At 48.8% G+C, this 26,039-nt stretch overlaps 2 protein-coding genes across 10 annotated transcripts in view; one reads left to right on the plus strand and one right to left on the minus strand.

The window, feature by feature from the left end:
• PLCG1 (phospholipase C gamma 1) overlaps positions 1–1,537 on the plus strand; it is a 48,334-nt gene extending 46,797 nt beyond the window's left edge. For 2 of the 3 annotated variants that reach the window (XM_075768894.1, XM_075768896.1), the window contains exons 31-32: positions 343–530; positions 893–1,537. In XM_075768894.1, coding sequence (XP_075625009.1) covers positions 343–530; positions 893–935 — 231 coding nt within the window. In that variant the 3' untranslated portion in view covers positions 936–1,537. The remainder of the gene's footprint in view (positions 1–342; positions 531–892) is intronic. The other variant, XM_075768895.1, reaches the window with a different exon arrangement.
• Positions 1,538–1,931: 394 nt separating this feature from the next.
• Positions 1,932–26,039, minus strand: part of ZHX3 (zinc fingers and homeoboxes 3) — a 49,145-nt gene continuing 25,037 nt past the window's right edge. For 5 of the 7 annotated variants that reach the window (XM_075768897.1, XM_075768901.1, XM_075768902.1 and 2 more), the window contains 2 exons: positions 9,173–12,110; positions 1,932–7,647 (listed from right to left, as the gene is read on the minus strand). In XM_075768897.1, coding sequence (XP_075625012.1) covers positions 7,637–7,647; positions 9,173–11,951 — 2,790 coding nt within the window. In that variant the 5' untranslated portion in view covers positions 11,952–12,110 and the 3' untranslated portion in view covers positions 1,932–7,636. Of the gene's footprint in view, positions 7,648–9,172; positions 12,111–12,300; positions 12,323–13,531; positions 13,729–26,039 lie in introns of those variants that run through there. The other 2 variants (XM_075768898.1, XM_075768903.1) reach the window with 2 other exon arrangements.

Raw genomic sequence — 26,039 nt, forward strand, 5'->3', positions numbered from 1 at the left:
AGTGCCTGCGGGACGGCTGGGTGTCCAGTGCTGCTCCAGGGAAGTTACAGCTCAGTATCGTGGCGCTCAGCTGGCCCAGGGCCATCCCTCTTGGCATAAGTGGAGGGCAGGGCTCCTTCAAGGACAGATGTTTCTTTTATTTCTTCATTTAAAATGATGCTGGTGGGAGCCAGCGAGGATTGTTAAAGACAAATGTTGCAGACCCCGTGAGCCGTGGACACCCTGCGTGGCAGCTCACAGGGCCAGCAGAGCCCTGCACCAGGACAGGCTACTACAAGACATACACTCTGAAATCCCAAGCCAAGCCCTTTACTAATATATTTTTTTGTTTTCTGATCGAAGCAGGAGAATGGCGAAATAAACCTCTTCACCGCTTCAGCCCTACGGGAAAGAGCAGGGGATGCTTCCAGTCTTCTGCTGGCAAGCAGAGGCAGAGAGGGGTCTTTCGACTCACGGTACCAGCAGCCCTTTGAGGATTTCCGTGTGTCGCAGGAGCAGCTAGCTGACCACTTTGAGAGCCGGGAGCGAAGGTATGCCAGTGCTCGTCGAGCTCATCCCAGCGCGAGACACCCCCACCACCCCCCCCGGCCTTTAGTCTCCTCTGTGGATGCAGACAAATGCAGCCCCCCACTAACCCCAAGCACAGCTGCAGCCTTGTTTGCTGCATGGAAACCCTAAATTCTAGCATGAAAGTTGTGCTAGTCCTTGGGGGAGTTGCCGCTTTGGGGTCTGTGGGAGTCAGGTGGGACAAGGAGCTGCCACCCCACAGCCAGTGGCACTTTCCCCAGGCATGGGGGATGTATTGAGCCCCCCACCCTTTCCTCCCCTGGGGTGGCTTTTGACACTGGAGCATCCCCGGTCAGCGTCCCCTCTCTCTGTGCCCCCCCTGCAGGGTACTGCGGAGGACCCGGGTCAACGGGGACAACCGGCTGTAGCCCATCTCGGCGGGTGAAAGCACCTCCAGTGCTTGTGAATCTCACGGCACGCTGTGAACTGGTTTCTATGGAAACGGCACTGCTATGGCCTACTTTCAGGCAGCTTTTCCAGTTTCTCTGCTGAAGAGTGTTCCAGTGGAGAACTAAAAAAAAATAATATTGGAAAAAAACCCACCCCACATCCCCTCACCAACCCCAACCACCCACCAACCTTCACCACCAAGCCCTTAATGAAGCACATCGGTGCGTACACCCTGCCAGCCGCCGAGGTGAGAGACGAAACTGTCTGTAATCGCAAGGAAAGAGACCTAAAAAAACCAAAACCAAACCACCCCACCCAGCCCTCTGCCGTCGCTGCTCTGCCTGTATTCCCGGAGATCCTGCTCCTGCGCGGCTGCCAGAGGCCCTTTGCAGCCATCCTCTGCTGTACCCGGTCCCAGCGCGCCGGGCAAGGGGGGACTTACGCGACCGAGGCAGCAGGTACCTCTGTCCTGGCGGCATCGCATCTACCTGTATAGCCGCTGCCTATGGGTCCAGTAGTGAAACTCTACGTTTACAAGGCCGCTCTAGCTTTAACCGACAATAAAAGTGTCAGTATTACACGTGTGGTGGCTCGGGTGGCTGGTGCTTTGCCCACCTCCCCGCAGATGTGGCCGGTGCTGCATCGAGGAGCTGGGGTGCAGGCTGCGCTGCTCCCTCCTTCCTCCTGCCTTTAGGGAATTTCCAGCTATGGGGGGGGGGGGGGGGGGGGGGGGGTTGGAGTGGGAATAACCAGGAGCAGCCCCAGGTTTAATGTTCACTCAAAAGCGAGCTGACCCTGCTTTTCTGAACCTGACTGAGGACAGGCAGCGACTCCAGGCTGCAGGAGGGCTCCAAGGACAGAGGTATCTGGGCTCTAGCACGCTGCTGGGTCACATACTTGTGGCCTTTCCCCACAGCAGGTAAGTTGCAAATGGGGCTTCCCCAAAGCCAAGTGCAATCACCAATCGACTCACGTTCGTCTTTTACGCTCTTTATTTAGGAACAACCAAAAATGTCTGGTTTCATTTCAACAAACTGTACAAGCAAGCTCTTCCCCTCGCCCACCCTCACATCCACATATACAAAAGGAAGGGAAACTTGCCGTTCACTTCTCAGAAGTGGCATTGTTGCTACAGGGAGTTCTTGCCCTCAGAATAAGAGCAGGTAAAGTCCATAGCAGGTACAAGCTACCCTAGCCCTAGTAATAGCCACAGCCCACAATCACAGGCAGCTTCACTTTATTTTTGCCTCTTTAAAACCTTTACCAAAAGTAAAAACTATTTCCTGTCTCACACGATTGCCAAGGTGACCATCTAAAATTGTGGTCTTACAAAAAAAACACAGTAATAACCCCACTGGAACCCCCCACACCTCCCCAGTACAAAGACGGTTTACACGGCAGAGCCCTTGCTCTGCTCCCTAGCTGCATGGCCACCCTTATGAAAGGTCCCGTTGCAGCCACAATTACATTTTCCTTTGGATAAATCCAAGCAAAAATTCCAGGTCATTCAGCACCAGCATGATTTCTAAATAACAATAATTAAAAAAAAAAACCAAACAAAAAACGCCCCAAAAAAAAACAAAAAAAAGAGACCCCCATTAGGCTGACTTTTGTGGTCTGCTGAGAAACAAAGTGATCAACACGCTGTTCCCAAAGTCTCTCTTTTAGTGCAATGTTAGTATGTGCAAGGGGAATCACAGCCACGTACCCATAACACCACCACGAGCCAGATGGGGCAGAGAGAAAGTGCAATTTTAGCAAGAAGTTTTCTATGCCATGGATTCTTAGCCCAACCTTCGCTAGCACCAGTAAGCAAGAGTCCTCCTAATACCACCCTCCATCAGTACAGGGGAAAAGTGGCTTTAATTATGCCATCAAAATACAGCCAATGTCAGCCAGCAGAGCACTCTTTACTGGAACAGGCAGTAACAAGAAAACAAAAAAATAAATCACTGCTCAGGTAACAGAGCTCCCTTGCTCTGCTTTAAAGTTTTGCAATGCCAATCCGGCATTCCCGGCAGGGACCACTGCCCGTAAAACATACAGCAGAAACTAAACTTGCAAAAAAACCCCCAACCAACCAACCCCAAAACGTATAGCTTGCAAGTGTCTCCAATCCCCCTCCATTTGTAGTGTTGCCTAATCTTACCCTGCTGGTTTTGTGATCAACTGAGAAATTACAACAGGATAATGCAGTGAGCTCAGTCACATCAGGCCACTGGTTGATTTGAAAAGAGCAAAGCCAAAATGATCTAGGCAACAAGAGAGAGAAGTTTACAAGCATTTTAAATGCTAACAACTTGACGGGAAGGTGCAGCATCATGTTAACTTTCTAATTTGTGCCTAAGTGCTGAAAATCATCTTTCTCTTCTGATTCCCAGTGACCCAGCTTCCAAACACCACCTTCCCATCAGGTTGCCTCTATAATGTCTCTTAGAGAGGGGCTGCAGGGAAGACAGAGTACAACACTTCTTCTACTGGTGACCAAAAACCATTCCTTTTCATTAAAAAAAAGTAAAAAAAATATATATGATACCCAAAACTCTAAATGGAAAATAAGCCTTCTACATCCTCCTCTTCCTCCTAGGGGACACCTAGCAAAAATTAACCAGGCAGGTCTCTTGCAGCTCCAGCTTCTGCGCGAGCATGGCCCGGGCAGCGAAGGTTCTGCGTTAAGCCATGGGCTGACTACGGGGTTTCTCATCACAGCTGCTAGCAGGTACTGCTTTTGCTGGTGGCTTCTTGTGGTGACAAATGCAAGCTCCAGGCAGGAAGGAGACATGCAGCCGCGCTAAATACCTGCGGCTGGAGCTCTGCCAGCGTACGCTGACCACTGCATGCCATGCATCCAAGCAAGCACTTGTGCCCACTCCTCTCGCCGGGGCTGCGGGGCTGCAGTGCAGCAGCGCTCGGCTCTCAGGCAAGTGGAAACAGGAGCCTGTAAATCACGGTTTGTTTAGTGTTCTGCTAAAAAAAAAAAAATAAAAAAGAATGCTAATTAAGGAGCTGAAAAACATGCTACCCAAATGAAATGCAGAGCCATGTCTAGAATAATCTCACGGCAGGGCCTGCTGATAATGAATAAAGTAACTCTGGTCCTTGCATCAGAACCAGCAGCCAGGTACGGCACAAATCCGGGTTTCGGGTTATTAAGCAATTGGATTGTGCCCTTAATCTAAGCAGCCTCAGAGACATAAGTAACAAGATTCACATGGATTTAAAATGACGTGCCAGTCAAGCCCAAGCTCACACACAGCGGATGGAGGTGAAGGATTTAATTTCCCTTCCTTACTGATACTGGCTACACAACCTCTATCTTACGCCCCTCGTTTCAAGTCAAGATAGTCATCTTTGATTAGATGATGATAAATATTCACACACTGTGTCGAATTGTGGTGATGCTTCCTCTTAACACCAGAAGAGCTGCTGCTGGGACTGTCAAGCCACCTCTCAATTATTCCTTTCGGTTTCAGATACAAAGGCATTTTAATGTCCTGCACCAAAACCCATGTCTATTTGGAGATGACACCTGCTTCTCCTCAGCTTCAAAAACAATGAAATATAGGTAAACAGGACCACAGAGCTAAACTCTCAAAAATCTTCAGTTTATACTTTCATGGAGATTTCAAGGCAACTAAAAAAAATGCAGATAACAAGGAATGTGGGAGTTGGAAAGGGAACTCAATTACTTTTTGACTTTTTTGTCTCGAAATCTTACCCTCCCCACACAATGAGGCTTGCCAGCCCGGTCACTGTGTCCGAGGGGAGTCTGCATGGAACCACTTTTTAAAATTCCTCCGACCCGAAAGAAAGAAAACTCCTGCTGTGCTTGTATGAATGCATGGAGACAAAGCTCAGAAACCTCAGCAGCTTCCAACCCTCAAGGCTGGTTTTTCTGTGTACACCGGGAAATTCTCCCTCTAGCTCATAAGACTTCTCTTTTCAGTTTTTGTGGAAAACTGGCCAAATACAATCCAAGTGCAAAAAATTTCAGCTAGTGCATGGACAAATGGTTCGAAGGGACCAGTTCATACCATAGTCCTTAAGCATTTCTGTAGATGGAGCGGGGATCACTCTTCCAATTAGCCATAGGCCTTTAAGCGTACACCAAAAATCCCACAGAGAATCACCTTGAATGGGCAAACTACACCTCCAACGTATTTATATAGCAAGTAGTTAGTAAAAGTGTACATTTTTAATGTACAGCTTAATGCAATAAAGAATCAATGGCATATCTGAACTGTATATATGTGTACTTAAATAAACCTGCACGTACATAGACACTAGAGAGTAAATGACCTACCTGTATTTGTTCTCTGAAGGTAACACCGTACATACACTCATACTCTCGGGCTGCACGACTCCCAGATCTGCTACCTCCGGCTGTAGGACCACCCAGATTCTCATGTCACCTGTGACATTTTGGGGTGTCCAGGATCGCACCCGCGAGGGTGAACCCCTGAGGCTGTGGCTGTCTTCGTAGTGCGGCCGCCCCTGCTCTCCCGGAGGAGAGCCGCGGGGATGCTGAGCCAAGGCCGAGGTGGGACGGCTGCTAGTTATGCTTCCGACCACGGCATGAGCAGCAATAGCGCTGCTAAAGAGAAAGAAATCTAGGGAGCCTGGTGTCAGCAGGGTGCTGCAGGTCACCCCGGCTCTCTTTAGGGTGCAGGTCATCTCTTTCGGAAGCAGATGCTCACGCTCGGCCATGGGGGTTACACCGTGTGCCAGGGGAGCTACGTGAGCTCAGATGCAGGCACCTACCACGTAGGCACGTCCCGCCAGGCGAGAGGAAGCCTCCTCTCTCTTGCAAAGCACTGAGCAGAGATAAAATCCCTCCTAACAGTTGAGCAAGGTGGCCTCTTAAAGAAGGGACAAAGAACTGGAAAAGCAAGGGCAATTAAAGGTAGAAATCAGACACCAGCTTTGGAAGAGGTTCTGAAAGAGCTTTTTTGGTTTTAAACCAGATTTTTTTGTAAATCTCTGGATCCGATCCTTTGGGGTTTGCTACCCACCCTTCTAATAAATATCATTTACCACCAACAATAGTGTCTCCCACATTAAAACGGTCTCACTAAATAAAAACCTTCTACTGAAAAAGCTTGGCTGAGTTAGCTTGGCAAAAATAAGGAGCTATGACTACTCTCCATAAATACATCAGCGGATAAACACCAAAAACTATTTAAGTTAAAGGACAATGTTGGCTCCAAAACAAACCAGGAATGAACCAGCCACGGATTAATTCAAACTAGAAATTTAAATAAAGTTTCTAATGATTCAAAAGGCAGTGAAGTTCTGGAATAGCCTTCCAAGAGCAAAAGTGAAGGTACTAGTTTGTGACAGAATGGTCTGACACAGCATTTGACTGGACTATTCAGCTCAAGAGTTTCCCTTCTAGACTTCGTTTTCTATTAGAAAAGAATAGTTAAAAAAAAAAATCAAGTAGTTGCATCACACAGCAACCACCCAAGACAACATGGGCACATTAAAAATGTACAGGTACCGGCAAGCAGGAAGGCTAATTGGGAAATATATTTTGCCGTTTTGCCAGAACTATTGCAGATGAACTGGGGAAAAAAAAAATAGAGGAAAAAGAAAAAAAAAAAGAGTGGAGCAAACACTTGAGTTAACCAGCGCTGCTGCAGGAGGATCTGTCATGTAGGGCTGCAAGAGGGAAAGTGCCTGATTGCAGAAGAGCTGCTGCCTCGTGGATCCCTTGGAGACAACAATGACTTGAACCACTCACAGCAACGCTGCAGATTCTCTGCGTTTGTTCTCTGAAGAACAGCTTGTTCTCTCTGAACAATGAAAAGGATTCCAGGTCAGGATGGAAAAATTATTATGTGCTAGTTCTCAGTGATTAAAGGGAGACTTGGAGATTTAACAGCCTGCTACAGTCAGTCTCCAGGAGCGCAGGAGAAAATATGCTAGCCAGCAAGGGACAAATGACACCAAACTCCATCTCCTGGGTTGTCTGGGTCTGGGACCTGGTACTTGTTGGAGAGTATGTAATGCTAAATCTGACCTCATCTGTAGAGATGAAAATCTCGCTCAACTCCCACCGGACTCTAGTGCAAGACCGGCAGTTTTCTTCTCAGATAACCTTTCCTTTCCTAATATACAAACACACACACACTTGTGTGCCCACAAAGCCCTTCATCACCAGGGCTTAAGGACCAGAAAGGGTGGAGAGGATATATGCAGCCATGCCAACCTTTAGAGAACAAACACCTTAATGGACAGATGAAAAAAAAAAAAAAAGAAAAAATAAAGTACTGTGCCATGATAGTCCATATCTAAGCAATGACCTTGTTTACACAATGTCTGAGATTCGCTATGCTTGTATAGGCAGCTGTAGGCATTGGTATATGAATATGAAATCTGAAAGTCTGTCCACTGGAAAGCAAACAAGAGCATCCTTTTTCCTGCGTGCAAGCTGAACCCCCGCCTCTGCCAGCTCTCAGCCATCTCCTTGGCTGGGCCACCGAGAGCTCTGCACTAAGTGCCCAGTTTTTGCACGTGTGCTCTCTCGTGTGCTGTGCTCAAAGGTCTCAGTTATGGCAGTGCTTTATCACCACGTCCTGCTCCTGAGGTTTAGATCAGGCTGGCCCATGGGTTTCTTAAAGACCAAAAATTTCTTCTCAAGGGTAAGAGCGGATCCTCCGGGGCTGGTGGTTTGAGTTCAGTCTGTTTCTGAAAAAGAACAGAGGTGTCAGAGATGCTCTGGCTCGCTGCAAGGGTCTGCAACCCAGGTGGGGTGCTGGGTGGGGAGGAAGGGGTGCAGAAGTGCCTCAGGATGGGCAAAATCAGGAGCCTTGATGGAGCCAGCTGCAGAGAAAGGCTAGCCCGATTCAGAGGGGTCAGGAAATCCCCAAGCTGAGCTACGCTTTGGCCAGCGACAGGGCTAAGGAGGGATGCAGCCTGCGGTGGTCCAAAGTCGTGCGCCCGTGCTGAGCACCTCCTGCCTCTGTGCCACGAGCAGCGATGGGACCGCCTTGCCTGGGTGGCATAAAGCCACGTTCAGAGGGTGCTAGCAGGGGCACAGCCATCTCCCTGGTGTGGGCACAAAAGCTGGCCCACCACCCTTCCCCAAAGCGCTCCCACTGCAACACCTCCCCAGGCCGCTCCTGCGGCCGCAGCCGCTCCCCAGCAAAGCGCATGGGGCAATGCACATCCAGACCTCTCTGCTGCAAGAGGGGCAGGGCCCCAGTCAACCCCATGCTCCATCTCCTCCGAGTTAGACAGGGGAGAGAAACAATGAATTTTAGTGAATTTTATACATTTGTTTATTTATTTTAAGGCCTACAACCGTGGCAGAGGTGTGTGGGAGGCTCCAGAGCAATGCAGCAGGGATGGAGAAGATCCCAGCTGCCCAGCACACTGGTAAGGGGCTGCGCAGCCCGCAGCAGGACAGGGCCAAGTGCTCGGCCATCCCCATCTGGTGGGAATCTCGCCAGGGAGGAAACAGCCCCCAGCTGCACTTCTGAAGAGCCCATGAAGGGCTTGGAAAGCACCTCTGCTCCTCCACACATGCATGCACCTACACACACATGTTTCAAAAGCAGGTCCTGGAGGAGGGGTACAGCCAGCAGCTGTAAACACCAACCCTCCATGTCCTCTCCCTCCTTGCAGCCTCCATCTTCGACACCGGAGCCTTGCCCCATGCCAAAGAAGGATGCTCACATCTGGAGAGTGGCAGCAGGAGAGGGAAGGGAGGAGACTCTTGCCTGCACAGGCAGGCATGGGTTATACCTGGTGCCCGAGGCCAGGGGGAGGCACGGAAGGAGCCAGTGGCATGGGACACAGCAGCCAGGCCCCTTCCTTCCCAAATACCCATCCCCTTCATAAATAAACCCAAGGGCCACCTTCCCCCAGGGCAGGTCAAGGGACCAGACACTCCCGCTGGTTTTACTTAGGCTTAAAATAAAGCCAGGATTTGGCTTCAGAGTGGAAGCAGCATCCAGTGACCAAGGCAGGCAGGGGCAGGCAGGGCAGGCAGGCACCTGCACTCACGGCATCTCGCCGGACCCTCCTCATCCTCCTTTCCTCTTTCCCAGGGGTTTTCCTCACTGCTTCCCCAGTTAAATCCCTAACAGCAGGACCAGACACTAAACCCTTCCCTAAAGCCTCAGTTTCCCAAATAGGAAGCGCTCAGTGCCCTGTGCTCGCCTACCAAACCCTCCCATGGAGCCAGCCCTGCCCAAGACAGGGGCCTTACCGAGCCGTGTTGCAGGCGGCGGGCCGGGGGCGTCGGGGGTCCCGGCGCTGCCTTCCTTGCCGCCCGGCTCCCACGACTCACTGCTTTCCGTCACCTCTGAGCCGGCCTCACACGGTCCTTTCCGGCTTCCCGCCGTCTCGCTGGCGCAGGCCTCCTCGGGGACGGCACCCCTGCTCTCCTCCTCCCCCTTCATCGCAAACCACACCTTGAGCTGCTGGGCGCTGAGGTGGGAGCGCTCGCAGAGGCCGGGCAGGTCCTCCTCCCGCAGCCCCTTGTGCTTCTCGTAGTAGTCCTCCAGCACCTCCCGGCTGACGGGGCTGACCTCCACCAGCCCCGGCGGGAAAACCCCCCGCCTGTAGTTCTCATACCACTTCAGCTGCCCATTCTTGTAGCCATAGCGGCTGTCCCCGAACCAGCGAATGACCTCAGCCCGCGGCAAGCCCGTCTGGGAAACGATGGCGTCGTACTCCTGGTTCGTGGGCCGCTGGGTCTGCACAAACATTTGCTTCAGCAGATGCCGCTGCTGGGCCGTTTTTTTAAAGTTCAGTTTGGTTTTCGGAGGGGTGGGCGGCCGGTTGGAGCTGCTGTCTCCTTTCTCATTTGCGCCAGCCCCCCCCGGTAACTCGCTTTTGCCGTTGGACTCGGTCACTCGGAGGTTTTTCAGGTTGATTTTGATGGGACTCACTTTCCTCTCCACTGAGTTCGGGTTGTTGCCGGAGGCATCGACTGAGCCATTTTCGCTCGCAGCCCTCAGCTCATCCGAGGAGTCTTCCCCTTCCCCGCCGCCATTTTCCGCCTCCTCCTCCTCCTGCCGAGCCACCTCCTCCACTTTCTTATTTTCCTCCGCCACCTTCTTCTTCCTCCTCTCCGAGAACCAGCTATCAATCTCCCTCCGCGTCATCTTCGTTTCCCCTCTCAGGCGGTTCACCTCTTCCTCCGCAGGAAGGGGATTTTGGGCAAAACTGCTCTCCAGAGCCTTCAGCTGCTCCGGCGCCCGCTCTTTGTACTTGGTTGGGGTGAAGTCGGGCGCCTGGTGCCATGATTGCCGTCGCGGTGGGTGGTGAGGAGCCGGCGCGGCCGCCGCTGCCGCGGGGCTCACCTCAGCTCCTCTGGGCGAGACGTCGAAGGTTATTTCAGGCAGGGAATCGAGGGCGCTGTCTCCAGGGAAGACGGCCCGGCCGCCTCGCACATTCCTGTAGTGGTACCTCCTATCACTGAACCATTTTCGAATCTCCTTGGTGGAAAGGCCCGTGATTTTTGTCAGCCGCTCGACTTCGGCCTGGCCAGGGAACTGGTTTCTGCAGAAGCTGCCTTTCAAGGCCGAGAGCTGTTCATGGGACTTCTTGTTTTTGTACACATTGGGATCCAGGAAGGTCTGCGAGGAGATCGTTGGGCAGGCAGTGAGCAGCGACTGGCCACTGTTGACCACCTTCACCCCCGACGCATTGCTGGAGCTCACCGTGCCATGCTGTGGTGCCGGCTGCGGCTTGGGCACAGAAGTTACCGCCAAGGTGAAGGAGGAGCTGGTGCCCTTCAACCCATTTGCCATGATGGGCTGCGTGACCAGCAGCCCCCCCGTCCCCTCTGGCTGCCCCACCACGTGGCCTGGTAATGTCGCCTGAATAAGGTGGGGGACGCTCCCGGGATTTGCAACCAGCGGCGTGTTCAAAACTGTAATGGTGGGTTGCGGCACGGACTGAATAACGGTGTTGAACATCTTCTTCCTGGCATCTTCGATCTCCTCCGGTGACCAGCTGATGCCCTGCTTCAACCTCTGGGCAGTGAACCAGATCTTCAGCTGCTCTTCTGGGTACTTCGTCACCACGGTCAAGTAGCAGAGCTCAGCTTTTGTGGGGTAGGGGAACTTGTGGAAAGAGTTTTTGAGGAAGCTGTTGGAGTCCATGGCGGCATTGTATGTTGGAATGCTGCTCAGGGGGATCATCACCTTGGGAAGGGACTTGGACGTAGGTAGCTGCTGATGCAAGGGAGGTTGCTGCTGCAGTGACACAAGTTGTGCAACACCCGCCGGCAGAACAGGCACGTTTCCTATGATGGAACCATTCACTATGAGAGATGATTTTGTTGAACTTGCAGCAGGCTGGCTGACTGGCACGGACCCATTTGGGAATGAATGCTCTCCATCTTTCACCTCTGACTCACTGCCCAACTGACCTGACACATTCTCCTTCAGCGTATGGATTTTTTTGGCCTCAGGTTTACCTTTCATTATCTTCATGATGGGGGTTTTGGTAATGATAATTTCAGACTGGCCATCCACCCCTTCTTCAGGGACCTCTCCTGGAAGGTCGTGGCTGCTGGCAGCCTCACAGAGACTTTGCTCCACGGTTGTACGATTGTCCTGCTTAGCCACCCTCCAGACGAAGCTCGTTTCACCAGCGTGTGACTCTGCATTGTGGTGTGAGAGCCCTTCATGGCTATTTGCCAGAAAGTTGCACGCAACACATGCAAACGCAGGGTCTTTGCTAAAGTCTAAGTGCTCAGAGTCCAAGTGCCCGAAGAATTGATGAACTTCTTGAGATCCAAAGTCACAGAACTTGCAGATGTAAGTGTCACTATCAGAAATACCATGGTGCCCATTAGACAAAGCTCCATTATTACTGTTACTGGCACCAGCATCGCTAGCTGCTGGCCCTTCCGCAGGAGCATCTTGTTGTGTTCCTTCACGATCGTCTTCTACAGCATCCAGTTCGGTCTCCTGAAGCACCAGTGTTTTTACTGGTATCATGCAGGGAGTTGTGGATTTTCTTTTGCTAGCCATCACTACAATTGATTCAGATGATTTTTTTTTTTCATTTAAATTAAATTCAAATTTAAAAAGCGCTATTGCAAGTGCTCTGTGGTCTAGATTCCAGCAAATTCATGATGTCCCAAGGAGTTGTTGTCAAATGTTGACAAATGTTCATATTTGCCACTGAACCTGAGGACAAGGAGAGGGAGGAGGTGTTAGTTCCCTTGGCATTAGACAAAGCACAACTGTCCTGGTATTTAACTGTACAAATCATTTTCAGCCTCTTTGGCTGGAAAAATTCAACTTGACCTTGGATTTACTGTATTTTCACACATACAACCTATGAATTACCTGTTTAAAAACAAACAGACAAGCATACCTCTTTTACAGCCCGCATCAAATTCTCATTTGAGGAGGAAAGCCACTGAAATTTCCCTTCACCCTGCCCTGCCAAGACCCATCACCGGTGTTTCGGCACGGAGAGCAGCACCTAGGCTTCCTGCATGCCCGGGCTCCCAGCTCAGTGGTACGCAGGAGGCGATACCAGGCAGGGTCACCCTGGGAAGGCCACCTGCTTTCCATCAGAAAAACCTGACAAAATATCAACACGTTCCCCACAGAACATTTCGATTTCTTCAAAATTGGCATTTTCCAGCCATCCTGTCGGGAAGTTTTTTTCGGCAGCTCAAAGCACCATGCCTGTGCCAAGGCTCTCTGCCTGCGGAGATGCCTGGAGCTCTGCTGCAGGGAACAAGGAGCCTGCAGCCAGAGCCATGTATTTTAGCCTTCCTCGCTCAGCAAGCCCCGCAAAGCCTTTCTGAGATTCCCTCCCCACCCCATGCACAGTTCGTCACTGATTTAACAACACTGTTGAGTCTTTGACTGGAGCTGCAAGAGAAGGTAATGCCCCAAAACTCAAGGGCAACATCACACACATGTTCCTGGCTCCCAGCCTTCCCCTCCCACCACCTTCGCAGCTTTTGGCATTCACACAACTCAGTGCACCGGGGGTATTTGCTAAGAAAGTGCAATTTCTCTGCAACACAAGCTCATTTTTCTGGGCTTGGGGTGACCAGAGATCTGTCACATCATTAAAAAAAAAAACAAAAAAAAAATTTTTTTTTCTTTTTCTGAAGCTACAGCAGTTCCCGATCTGCTCCAGCCTATGGAAGGCCAGGGCTGGCTGGGGCATTAGCCACAACCTTATTCCTGGCCTGATGTAGCTTTGCCATCTGCACGGTGGATGCTCCATGCCTGAGATCACAACCTGAGGGCAGTAAAGCTGTCTGCTGTAGCTGGCACCAGGAGTCACTTGCCTGGTGACAGTCCGATGACAGGGAAGGTAGCACATCTAAGGGAGCAACATCTCTGCCTTAACCCCTCCATCAACCTTTTTTCCAGCAACTCTGCTTTTTTTCCCCTTTAAACACAGGGATAAAATGTTTTTTTTCCAGATTGCAAGGTCACTTGGAAGCATATGGACGCACTGATTCATATTACAAAGACTCTGTGCCAGATTTTCCTGGGATTTACGGTAACAGCGACAAAGCTTTATAAAAACACTCATAAAAACTTGAACTTAAAAAAAAAAAAAAAAAAGACCAACTTACCATCCTATCAGATGACTCACAGAGGTAACTCCTATCAGTTACAGCAGTTGTGCACCAGTAGCTTTCTCATATCAGATATTCTGAGCTGATCTCATGCACTGAGAAATGCAGATCGGGCAAATGACTTTGTGGTGCTTATGCAATACCTCCTCTGCTTATTTTTGTCAGTAGCTTTTAGAACAGAGGAATGAAAGGTCCTAATGCAAAAAAAAAAAAAAAAAAAAAATCAAACTGAGGAAGTACAATTTGACCTCCCTAACTTCATTAGAAATTTTTTAAAAATTTGTTCTGAAAGCTGACATCATTTTTTCCAAACAGGAGAGCCTAGATGGCCGACTGGCCTCGGCAACTCTCAGGCACCCTTTAAAAGACTGATGGGAAAACGTAACTTCCCGTTAATGTGGGCTGATCTGCGATTACAAAACAGTCCTGTAAATAGTGTTAGTCATCACTGAACTTGGCATCAGAAAAAGACTGTTTGCTATGCTAAAGCTTCATGAAAAGCTAGAAATTATAACTTTTTTTTTTTTAAAATCTATAAATAAAAAGGTATTAAAGCTGTGATCTGGATTTAGACAGTGCGAATTGCATGCTCTCAATACCTGCTTTATGCCACACTCATCCCACCTTTTCATGGTTAGTCTTTCCCTCTGCAGAGGGCCAGAAAGTTATTCATTAGCATGAGCAAGTGGAATACTTGGATGACTATGAATGGGCTTTGCTATTCAGAGGGGAACAGCATCCATTTGACACCAATCCCAAGATCCTCATTTTTGATGCTAAGTTAAATATTACACAATCTAGCAGAGTGCGATGACCTTTCCAAGTTGAGTCAATTAGGAAAAAAACCAGTAAGGCCAGCCTGAAGGCTACAAAATATAGCTTTAAAGGCTGAAAGGAGTTTCGTGTCAGGGAAGCAATGGCAAAAGGGAATTCTTTTTTAATTTTATTCTGCAGCTCTAAGACAGGCCAGGAAGAAACTGCTGGGCCCTCTCCAAGCTTTTTTGTTTCCAGCAAACTCCCAATAGAGATCCAGTTCCAGAGTCTCCATTCCTGAGACAGCTCGAGTCCTTGGCGGATCTTACCTAGTGTTTATGGAGCCGTCAGATATCAAAAAGATGATTTTTATCTGTCAACAGACTAAATTTGATACAGAGCAATGGAGATACACAAAGACCCCCATTGTGCCACGTTAACAGAGTGCCTCTCCTGAGCACGCCGTCACTATTATTTTGGGTAAATGTGAACGGCCTGACCCACCTACGGAGAACCTAAAAGCTCTGCATTTCATTTACCAGTCCATTTGCATCAAGCTCCGTGCTCTCTCCAACAACTTTCGTTAAAAATGCAATCAAAGCGGCCCCAGCCGCCACAGCTCTCCTGCTGGGGCTCCGATATTAATGCCACCTGAGAACACAGATTGCAAATTTAGCTGGAAGTGAATCACAGTGCCAATTTACTGGGGGGGGGATGGAAATTAATCAAGTGTACTGTTTGTCCGTTTCATTTCCATGGAACAGTTGCATAACCACATGTTCGGAGCATGTTTTATTCACTGCTCACCTTCTGGAATGCACTAATACTTTAATACACCACTAATATATAACAGAACGGATAATTCACCGATTTCTCTGTCATTAAAGTAAGCAAGGCCATTTTAATGGATAGGGTAAATTAATAGCAGAAAAATTAATTAATTAAAACCCAGTCTTACAACAGAGCTCAGTATACCACCTCTGCGAATGCCTCAGACCAATCTGTACAGCCGTGTGTGAAGAATTTGATTTCCTATGTATAATTTTATGTTGAACTGGAGCACAGAGACATTACCTGAATGGAATGGCTACCCGGCAGCCAGGAAGACAAAGGGATTGTACTTAAATTGATGGTTCCTATTTAATTTATACCTGCTAATTTAATAGCGACGTAGCAGAGTAAGCAGCTCAAATGACCTGTGCACCTAAACCTGCCACTGCTGTTGGAAATTTGAGGGAAAACTGACTTAAAGCAGAGTCAAAGCAATTTGGTCCCCGTGAGAAAGATCTGCTCCACTGGTAGATGCAGTTTTATGCTGTTGTCACCACGTTGTGGCTACAGGGACAGCCAGGTTGGTGGCCACCAATCAGTTTCTCAAGGGTTGTGGCTCGGAAGAGGCTAGCCCTGCATCCCGAGGCGGCGGCGAGGGCAGGGGGAGCCGCAGGCTGAGCTTGCTCCTGCACTACACCGTCTCTCCTCTGGGTAGGAGGTCCACGAAGGCCACAGGCCAGTGACCCATCTCCAGCTTACAAACAAGTTCAAGGAGCACCATGAGATATGCTACCCCTAGCAATTCAGAAAATAGTAATAGAGGAATAATAATTCAGAAAACAATAATAGATGGAAACTGTGAAACCCAAGGTCCCAATCTATGAGAACAACGCAGCGTTGCTGCTAGAGACAGCGTACAACCAACAACGGTGCTTTGAGCATTCCTCTCCTGCAACGCCTCCCGTACCAGCCTCCTTCCTCCCCAGCACAGGAGCCTTCCCATCCCCATCGGTGGGCGCAGGTACACGCTGCAAACCCTCTGCAGAGCAGCTTTGCCTCCGCTGAGGAAAACAATGCCGAGACCGGTCAAAGTGAGCTTAGCAATTTCAGAAAATTTACTTCTGCAGAGATTAACAAAGGGAGGTTTCGAAATCTGCACTGCTGAGTATGAACTTTCAGCTTTTTCCAGCTTGGCTGGATATAACTGGTTTGGTTTTAAATGTTTCAGTGAATTAATGAGTTAGGTTGTTAATGCAAAACATTCATTCTGCGCAGTGCCAAGGTCCCCAGTTAGAAGATTAATTTTTATGACCTTTTGCAAACCTCGCCTAGAAACAACAACCAGAAAACCCACCAGGCAGCATCACCGGCCAGGCAGTGCACAGCTGGGCACAGCAGCTCCGGTCCCACCGCCCGGGCACGGGGACCACAGGACGGTCATCCTTCTCTGCCCCCAGCCCAGCCAACTCCCGGGTGCCCAGCCGGGGACAAGGCTCCACGTGGACATGTAGGATGGCTACGTACTCTGCTGTGGGCTCCGGTGTTTGATGCGGCTATGATGAAGAGTGAATGCTCAGTTTAAAAAAAAAAAAAAAAAAAAAAAATCAACAACAAAATAGAAGTAAAATAACAGTTTTCTCAACACTTTTGGTGCCTGCTAGGCAGGCAGACACACTCCCCAGGTCAGAGACAAAATTGATGCTTCTGTCTCATACGAAGCCAAGCACAATATTGGCACTTTAAATAACAGAGGTTTGTTTTTAAGCTGACACTCTGCAGGCCCCAGCTGATAGCATAATATGGGGGGAAAAAAGAGAAAAAAAAATAATCAGAGGTAAAAAAAAGTTGACGTTTGAGAGTTTTTTCGTCTCTCCCCTTTAGGCTCTACCTCCAGCCAGGCCCAGAAGATGCACATCTGTCTTTGGAAAGTCCAGAGATGACTTCCCAACTCCCCACCAGTAATTAGCAAGTAAAGGCCAGTAAATAAAAGATCCCTGTGGCCAGCACCGAGTGGGTGCTCTCTGCAGCACCCAGATCCAAGAGGGAAATCCCACCGTGTTTCACAGCGGGTCTCCCCCCCAGCACAGCAGACACCCAGTTTGCTCTGGGCAGCGCTGGGTGCCAGCTCCCTAGCCTGGGACTCCCTGGGTGCTGGGGAGGGGAGGAAAAACAGGTCCACGCAGCAGCAAGCACAGGCGTACGTGGGGCACAGTCCTGTGGCCACCCCTGTAGTCAGCCATGGCAGTCCCGGGACTCTTTTCCCTTCGGCTGGGCATTAACATTTGTTCTGCATTTGGAGTCCGTTCATGAGAAGTCACGTGGGAGTTTCACCAGTTTTACTAATTTATTGCCAAAACGTGCCTGGTGCGGGCTGGCAGGAGAAGTGAAGGCTGGAGACTTCTGCACCTTCCAGACCGAGGTGGGAAGGGGCAAAGGCTCATTCCTCGGCCAGATGCTGACCCACGCTAGCTCTCACCTGGGTTTCATGGCCATGGACTTGGAGTCCCAGGCTTTGGTTACAAGAAAAGCATAATGAAGCACGGGGAGAGGACATGCAGCAGCACCACACAGTCCCTGCCAGGAACAGGGCAGCTATTGTCCATTGGGACACGCTACGGGGATGGATGCACTTCGGCAACTTGGCAAAGACCTCTGCAGGCTACATCCCTGTGGTTCACCATGGACAGACACAGTGAGAAGGAACAGCCCACCTCCTCGGAGCAAATCCCAACTTCCCAGGTGTGGATGGGACCTCTCTTAGCTGTGCCAGCACGGCTGTGTAACAGAGAAGGCAAGATTTGGCAGGGCTGAGCTCATCGGTTCCCGGTCTGTGGCTGTGCGTCCTGGCTATCTGGGGTCCAGCATCCTCCCTGGGTAACTCTGCAAAGCCTGCAGCTGGAAGGGAAGTCATGGGATGGGACAGTCTCCAGCAGCCTAAAAATGCCAGCAGCAGAGCATCAGCCCAGCAAGCGGTGCACATCACTCCTGTGCCTACAGGTAACATCTGCAAAGGGCGAGTCAGGCTGTCACTTACCTGCCACCCAGAGCCTGGTCCATAACCCAGACCAAGGAGTGACAGGCTTAATTCTTTTGGGACTTAACCCTGTATGGGACTGCAAGTTCCCATGAATGAACAGTTAATGAGATTTTCCCCTCTGGAGCAGATCACTACCACACTAACACTACAGGCACTCAAAACTCTGGTGCTCCCAACAAGAACAAGGAAAGCACCCAGCAATAAAACAACCGCAACCCGAGAGAAGCCACGCAGGCAAGAAAAGCCTCTTCGCATCTTATTATTTTGCACTGGACAAATGTACAAACGCACGCATAAATTTCAGCAGTTTCGAGCTTCAAGCAGCATCACATAGTCAACATTTGTACTGAGGAACAATTTCTCTTTATGTCAACTGGTCAGGGTGCTTTGTAGCTTAAGCCTGGCTTTGCAAACGCGTGTACAGTCTAAAGGCAGCGGAAGCCGGTTGACCGAACAATCGTATTCATTCTCCATTACTTGGCAGGCCTAGAGTAGAAAAGCGTCTTTTCCATTTAGGCTAGTTAAACAGAGCTATTCATTAAAATTTTGCCCTTCTACAAACTGTTGTACTTCTCCATTTAAAATCTGCCTTTAAGAGAAGACCTCTCTCCTCTCCCATAGCACTCCTCGTCGTCCTGTTTCAAGTCATCACCCATTTGCGAGCTGTGTTTTCGGATTCCTCTCCTGCTTCCAAAACAGCAGCAACTCGCCTTTGCCATCGTTACCTGGGTAGAGGCTGTAGAGGCTGGCTCACTGCCTTAGCACTTGGGGACTAATGGTAATTATCTCCGCTTTTTTTTTTTCTTCTTCAGATGAGGATAAAACTGAGCAAGATGGAAGGCTAGAAAGGGGCGGCTGAAACAGAACGCGATTAGAGTATAAAAATAGGTCACTAGGATAATATAACCTTTAGACTATTGGCAACGTGCCCCCCTTAGAGACAAGCCTGCGTGCTATATTTCAGGAGAATGTCAGGAATAAAAAAAAAAACGCAACACACATCAAAACAAAACCGCTGATCATCCCTTGGAGCTTTGCGTGCTTCTGTTTGAACATCACTTACATTAATTCACTCACTCCTTTTCCTCTGCCCTCATCCATTTGATCAAGCACAAAATAAATGTTATGCAATCATAACATTAACATCTTCCAAAAAAAAAAAAATAATAATCTCTTTTGGCATAGAGGCTTCATTACAGATTTGCTCCGAGTTACACTACCTTAGCCGGGTTCACAGTCCCAGCATCCCAGGGACCCACCTCCATAGCTTCAATCCTCACATTTTGTCCATGTTGCAAAACATTCCTGGCATTCCCCCAAAGGAAAAGGTCCAGCAGACGGATAATCATCTCTTGACAGAGCCAGCTCCGAGGTTAACGCTACCAGCAGAGGACACCAGATAGCATTAATGGGGCTTCAGGAAGTCCCTCAGCTCATCGGTATCTGGGTCTCCCATCACCTCACACTCAGCTGGTGAATACCAGCGGGCTGGTCTGTGCCTGAACAGGGCAGAACATCGGTCCTGTTTATAAATGCACGGGAGCTCCGATTTCAGCCCCTTGTGCTTTCTCTAGGAGGTTTTCTTTTTGCTTGCATGATCAGAGGGATCTGCGATTGCACCGACACCTCAAATGGCCGCACAGGGGTCAGTAATATTCTGCCACACCACGTTCGGACTTGCAACACGCCTTGTGATCCCACGCTCAGGGCTTAGTATCAAGCATCACCATTTAGGCAGGGCAAGACCAGCTTTGGCAGACGCGGCCCTTTGCAACGCACGTGAAAAGGGGTAGATTACACCTAAAATATACTACTTTGTATTTTTATTATCTGCAATTGCTGAACTGGCTCCAAGTCAAAAAAAAACCAACCCCCAAAACAAACAACTATCGGCGAGCTCGGAGTAAAGACTCCCAGCTCCCAAAGCAAAGTGAGAACCAGCAGTAGATCTTGGTGCACGTTAAATTTCTGACAAGTCCTTTAAATCAGCAGGAAACGCTTGGCCAAGCTGGTGAGGAGTTCACACCCGATGGCAACAGAGGACTGAAGCACAGAAGCCCACCGTGCTCTCAGCGCTGCCGCAGCCTGCCCAGTCCCGAGGCGGCTCATTTTGGGGGAAGCCTCCAAGCCCGTGCTTCTGAAGCACTTCTGCTCATAACCCCACTTCCAGGTTTGCACGTCCACCTCCATATGGGTGACCCTGTTTGGGAGCCATCACCCCAAATTCGGGAACCACAGCTCTTAGATGCTAGCACAACATTTATTGTTAAAAGAAAACCAGCATCAGCTTTTATACCAGCACCGAAACGATCCCGCTGCAGAACCAGAAACCCAAAAGCCTGCTAGAGGGTCACACGGTTTTCTCACCGAGCATCCAAGTCCCTCGTGCAACGAAGAAACGCTTGCTGAAGACAGGCTGATCACCAGTTAGCGAGCGGCCACGTAAGGGACAGACCCGCAGCAATTCCAGGGAAATAAAGAGTGTCCAGAGCTTTAAAACAAGATGTGGGTGGGAAGGACTAAACCGAGCTACTAAATAGTACCAGACAGCAAGCGTAGGGCGCTGGAGCCCATCTGCAGCACAGACTGAAGACTATTACACTGCTGCAACCCCTTCCCAGCTGAGCATTTTTGGATTACTTCATCCACTGTGCCCTTTTGCAATATGCTAGCTCCGAACACTGCGTTACGTTCTGGCTCAGCATCAGCTCCCATTCCCCCACTTACAGTTGCTATAACCAAAAAGACAACTGCAAAATACTTTGGCTGAAAACAAGGAAACGGGGTTTGGCAGGGCGGGATTGTGGATTAATTTATTTTTTTTTCCCTCCCCTGTGGATCCTTCTTCAGAGTGATCCTTTCAGACCTTGAGCGCAGCCGATGGCTTTTGCAGCTTATTGAGTCCGCTGGTTTATGGCAATGTTTTTCTGCTCACTGAACTGGCTCATTCTTTTAGCAGAACAAACTGTTCCACGTTGAGGCAGGAGTTGGCTGTGTTTTAACAAAGGATTTTTCCCTTCTGACAGTGTTTTGCAAAAGACCCAAAAAAAGGAGTTTGGAGCCAAGTTACAAAAGGTCAGGAGAGGCGAGTCAAGCACTGGGTGTAGTTCCTGTATGTCACAGCCAGTCAAGGAAATGGGTGGGGAGAAGAGGAACGGCATTTTGACCGGCAATAATAAGTATAAAGCGATATTAATGAGGAATGGGCTTTTGAATGAGGATGGCAAGTATGCAGGCACTATCATTTTTGCTTTACAAGAGCAGTCTTGTTAGGTAGGTTGAGGTCTCTGCAATCATTTATCCATGTGAAGTATGCATTTGAGAGAGTTCAAGTAGCACTAGTAGCAAGAAAAAGGCAGTCTTATTTGCTTCCCCTCCCCAAGCTGATTTCAAGCAGCTACCGTACTCTCATCTCCCATCAGCCAAATGACTATTCTAAAGGCTTTTGCCAAGCGAACGCCAGTCAATCACGGGCACAGTGCTGGGGGAAAGAAACACTGGGCTGAGAGACCTGGCACCTTGTCCTGCTCCCACCCTGCTCCAGCATCCCAATCATTTTTTAATGGAGGGCACGGTACACCTGCAGAGGTTTGCTGGGTGCCATGGCTGCTCTGCCAGCTCCTTTCCCTGCCACACAGCGGGACAACACTGTTCGAGCAGAGCTGCTGATGGAGGATGAGCATCCACTACCCAGGGTGCTATGGGTGGGGAAGGACCCGGCACTGTGGTCCCAGCAACACAGCCCTCCCCGAGGAGCTGACGACAGATCTTCCCTCTCGTAGAGGCTGGGACCACAAATGTTCTCGGCGTTGGATGGACAGGTTTCTGGTGAGGCCCCACTCCCATTCAGCAGCAGTGGCTGGCAGGACCAGGGTCTTTCTGTGCTATTCAAGAAAGACAAACCAAGATGGCCAACTCTGGCCTTGCAGATGTTGGAAAGAGGGGAGCCAAGGGGATCTGCAACAGTTGACAGTATGTCATGCCTAAGACTCAAGGTTTTCCAGGCCTCGGAGGATCCCTGAATAGAAAGAAACCACCCATCACTGGAACACAGCCACTTTTGTGGCTGGAAGGGGCAGATGTTCAACTCCATACAACAATACAACGCAACAGTTGAGACTGTAAGCAAAGAATGCTGCATCCACTTAAAACTGAAGAGGGAAATTAGGGACACCGTCTAATTCTAGAACTACCACTTGGTCTTGATGCTTAGGGTTCATATACCTACTCTGCGAGAGTGGCACAGGATTTTCTTCCATTGCCTTACAGAGGCAATACCTTGGCCTAAAGCATTGAACCAAAGAACTTCAGAAGCATATTGTTAGACTGACAAGTGTTCAGCTCCTTCAGCTGGAACACCTTTTTCCAAAAAAGTCCCGCTCCTTTTTCATATCTACATAAGTGACAGACTTTCAGAAGTCCCACTTCCCAATAATTCCTGCTGGCCTAGAGCAGGGCAGATTGCTAAGAGAGCTCAGCAAAGCCTTTGCTGAGATATGGGAGGCTGACCTTCAGAAGTCCTCTGAACATTAGGTGCTCCACCACTCTTGCTGAGAAGAGTGGGCATGGAGAACTACACTGTCCCTACCAGAAACCCTCATCCACTGACCCCCGAGTGCTCACAGGGAACAAACTTCTCCCTTTCTCTGAAATACTCACCATTTCTTTTAGGATTGATAGGAAGAGAAAAACGGATTTGGGATTTCATTCAAGATCTCCATGGGCAAGATTCAGGAATCTAAATCACGCACCTGCCAGCCAAACACAATCCTTGTCATCTGCTCCTTGGTTTGAAAACTGTATTTGTTCAAAACAATTTGTCAAGCCACCCTGGACAGTACGCAGAGATACAGAACAAAGGTCAAGGGTTATTTGTGATATGAACCGTGCTTGTCAGGACTCTTCTCTTTCTCCAGCTGTTTAGTGACACTTGGAATGGATTGTCCTTACTGCAGAGTTAATTATTTTTTTAGTTGAAAACTCACCATTCTCTGTAGGTCAGCTGTGAGCTGAAAGCATCCCAGTTATTTACTGCTGGAAGCTAAAGGAATTTCCTTACTCTCAGAAGACAGACATTTAAAATTAGTTTCAAGTACAGTTGTGATAAACAAATCATGTTCTCCTCCTCTCCCTCTCCTGGTTTTTATGTTTGTTTGCTTTTTAAATAGTGCCTGCTGGTCTAACCAGCCTTTGCCTTAGCTGCCCTCTGCAACTCCTCACTTAAAAATTCATTCACAAGGACGCAGGGGAACTATAGACATCTTCCGAGAAAAATCAGCAAAGCCAGATCCCTGCTTTCAGAGCTGTCCCTTCGACACTTGACTACCCAGGGACCTCAATTTTTGAACACCGTTATAAAAAAAAAAAAATCACCAAGTATTTGGCTTTTTTGGAAGTTGGGTTGTTACCTTCTATACGTGATACGGGCTCAGGACTTCAGCTCTCTGCCAATGGCCAGCCGGTGGAGTCTCTTGCTGGCTGGAAGACAAGCTCACCAGCCCGCTCCATCTACCCTGCTCAATAGCTGTGGAATGGAAACAGCTTTCGGCAGGCTGATGAGGACGAACAGAGGTGCTATAAAATGGTACGGTGGCCCAAGTAAAGGGTTTGGTTTTTGAACTGAGGTCTCCTGCAATATTTATTCAAAATATTGTTGTACTTATTAATTTGTGGATCACAAGGCCTTGATACAAGGAGATTGATTTAAAAAATTCAGGCACATTGGAAGAATTGCTTCCTTGCCATGTGTTAGCGTGTCTACCCATGAACTGCCAGCAATTACTAAGCCTCCACTCTGTATTCAAAGCTCTATACAATGGAGTTGATTATTTTGAAGCCTTTCAAACATCAATGTAGTGAACCTAAGAGCACCATTTGGAAGATTAAGATAGGAACACCACCATATTATTCAATTTAGCTCCAACACTGAACACTTATTTCTGTAAAGAGTCACAGCTAATACTACATTTCCAACTGCCAACAAAGACAAATACTTACAGCTTTAAGTCACATTGCAACATGGTCTTGTAAACCAAATTTAGGAAATAAGAACAAGGAAATTACTATCATTATGCAAATACTGCCCAATTACTGCCAAGCCATACCGAACCTATCTTCAGGTCTTGGTCACAGGCTTCAAAAATACACCCATAGACCTTACAATGCGAGGAAATCCCCACTTTCTGTGCATGCAGCCAGGCGTGAAGTTACTCATACATCTCCAACAGCTGTATTAGATGAGTTTTCTAAATATTTTATATGTTCATATAAGTGCGGAGAGGCTTGCTACCACCTCATCGCCCCGGCTCATTGCCTGCTTCGGAGAGCAGCAGCTCTGGGTTTTGGCAGCGATGTGCCAACCCCAAGGGCTCCTGCCACGCGTGCTTGGGTCTTGCTCCCATGTTCTCCACCCACGTGGTAGAAACCTCGCTCCCATCCCACAAGTGGATGCTGGCTCACCTTGAAAGAATGGCACCGCTTGCTCTTCCAAAGAGCCCTGCGCAGCCCCCTTTGTAGAATCAAGGCCACCGCTGAGCCGCATTGCTAGCTCGGCTCCCTGGTGTCCTATTTTGGGGCCTTTTGTGGGTACCATAGAAACATCTAACAACTCAAGCTGGGAGGGAGCACTGGAGGACATCAGGGCCAACCCCCCACTCCCAGCAAAGAGTCTCCATCAACTCTTCACCAGGCAGGCGAAGCTGCCCATCAGTACCGAGCTCTTGTTTCCTATAAAATTCTGCTGCACAGATACAGAACAGCTTTCTGGCCACTTCTGTCATTTACAGACACTGTCGAGTAACACTTCTTTCAAAAATCCAGATGAATTGCTCAAAGAAAAAAAACAAAGAAAAACAGAAACAACAAAAAATAATAAATGTAGACAGGTCTGAGGACTTTTTGGCCGTTCCTGTGACAACAGCAAATAGAGTTTATTAATAGCTGCTTTATTTGCCCAAATCAGGCATGCAGACAGGTGACATAAAGGGGAGCGATGGGAGAAAAAAGGGAAAGGATTTGTGCCTGTTTTCTATCATTATGCTGTCATTAAAGGAGAGCCGACTGCTGCATTTTGCCCTCTTGAAATCATCCCACCCTTCACAAACCATTGTGTGAGCTGGACTGGACCAGGTGCAGGACTAGCAGGATGGGAACAACATTCTTCCATGGGAATAAGGGAATGACCAAGGAATGAAATTATATGAGAGTCAATTAAAAAAAAAAATCAGTTTGCCTATTTGAAGGCTCTCATTTCATAAGAGCTGATTTAACTTGAAGCCTTTGGAGAAAAGCTGTCTTTTAGGAATCTGAAATTTCCTAGCCCTTCAACTGAACGTGGAAAAGTTCTCACTGCAAAGTGTGCCATGGATAATAGAAATATTCCTGATTTACACTAGCAAAAGCACCACAGCCTATTTTATAACCTCAGAGGAAGAGAAATCAAGACTTTCTCCTCCTTTTTCAGAAAGAAATGAAGGGTGGTCTCATTAAACCAGTCTAAAGCATTCATCATCATCATTAGGGTGAATGGCACAGTATACATTATTAACTCTGTTTAACATAACTAAGAAAACCACAGGAGGAGTCAGCGCAGGGGACGATAATGTAAGAATAACGTTTATGCTGTGTCAGCAGGCAGTCTGCAAATACAGGAATGGGGATGACCGGCTAGCTCGGGAGCTTGGCAACGGCATGATGGAGCCTTTCATTTCCAGGGTAGCAGTCCAAATCGTAGCCACGTTAGCAGAACGTGGTCCTCCAGCTACCTGCTTTCTTCCTTGGGCTGGGAGAGACCAGACTTGGAAGCATCTCAATTGTATTGCATCAAAATGACAGTGTGTCATGCTGGATAAAGCTCAGGACAGCAGGAACTCCCTCCATACACAAACCCATCATCACCTGCCGACAAAAGATTAAGCGAATAGATGCCTACAGCGCCAGGGGAGC

The sequence above is a fragment of the Balearica regulorum genome, chromosome 16 (genome assembly GCF_011004875.1).
Source record: "Balearica regulorum gibbericeps isolate bBalReg1 chromosome 16, bBalReg1.pri, whole genome shotgun sequence".
Lineage (NCBI taxonomy): Eukaryota > Metazoa > Chordata > Aves > Gruiformes > Gruidae > Balearica > Balearica regulorum.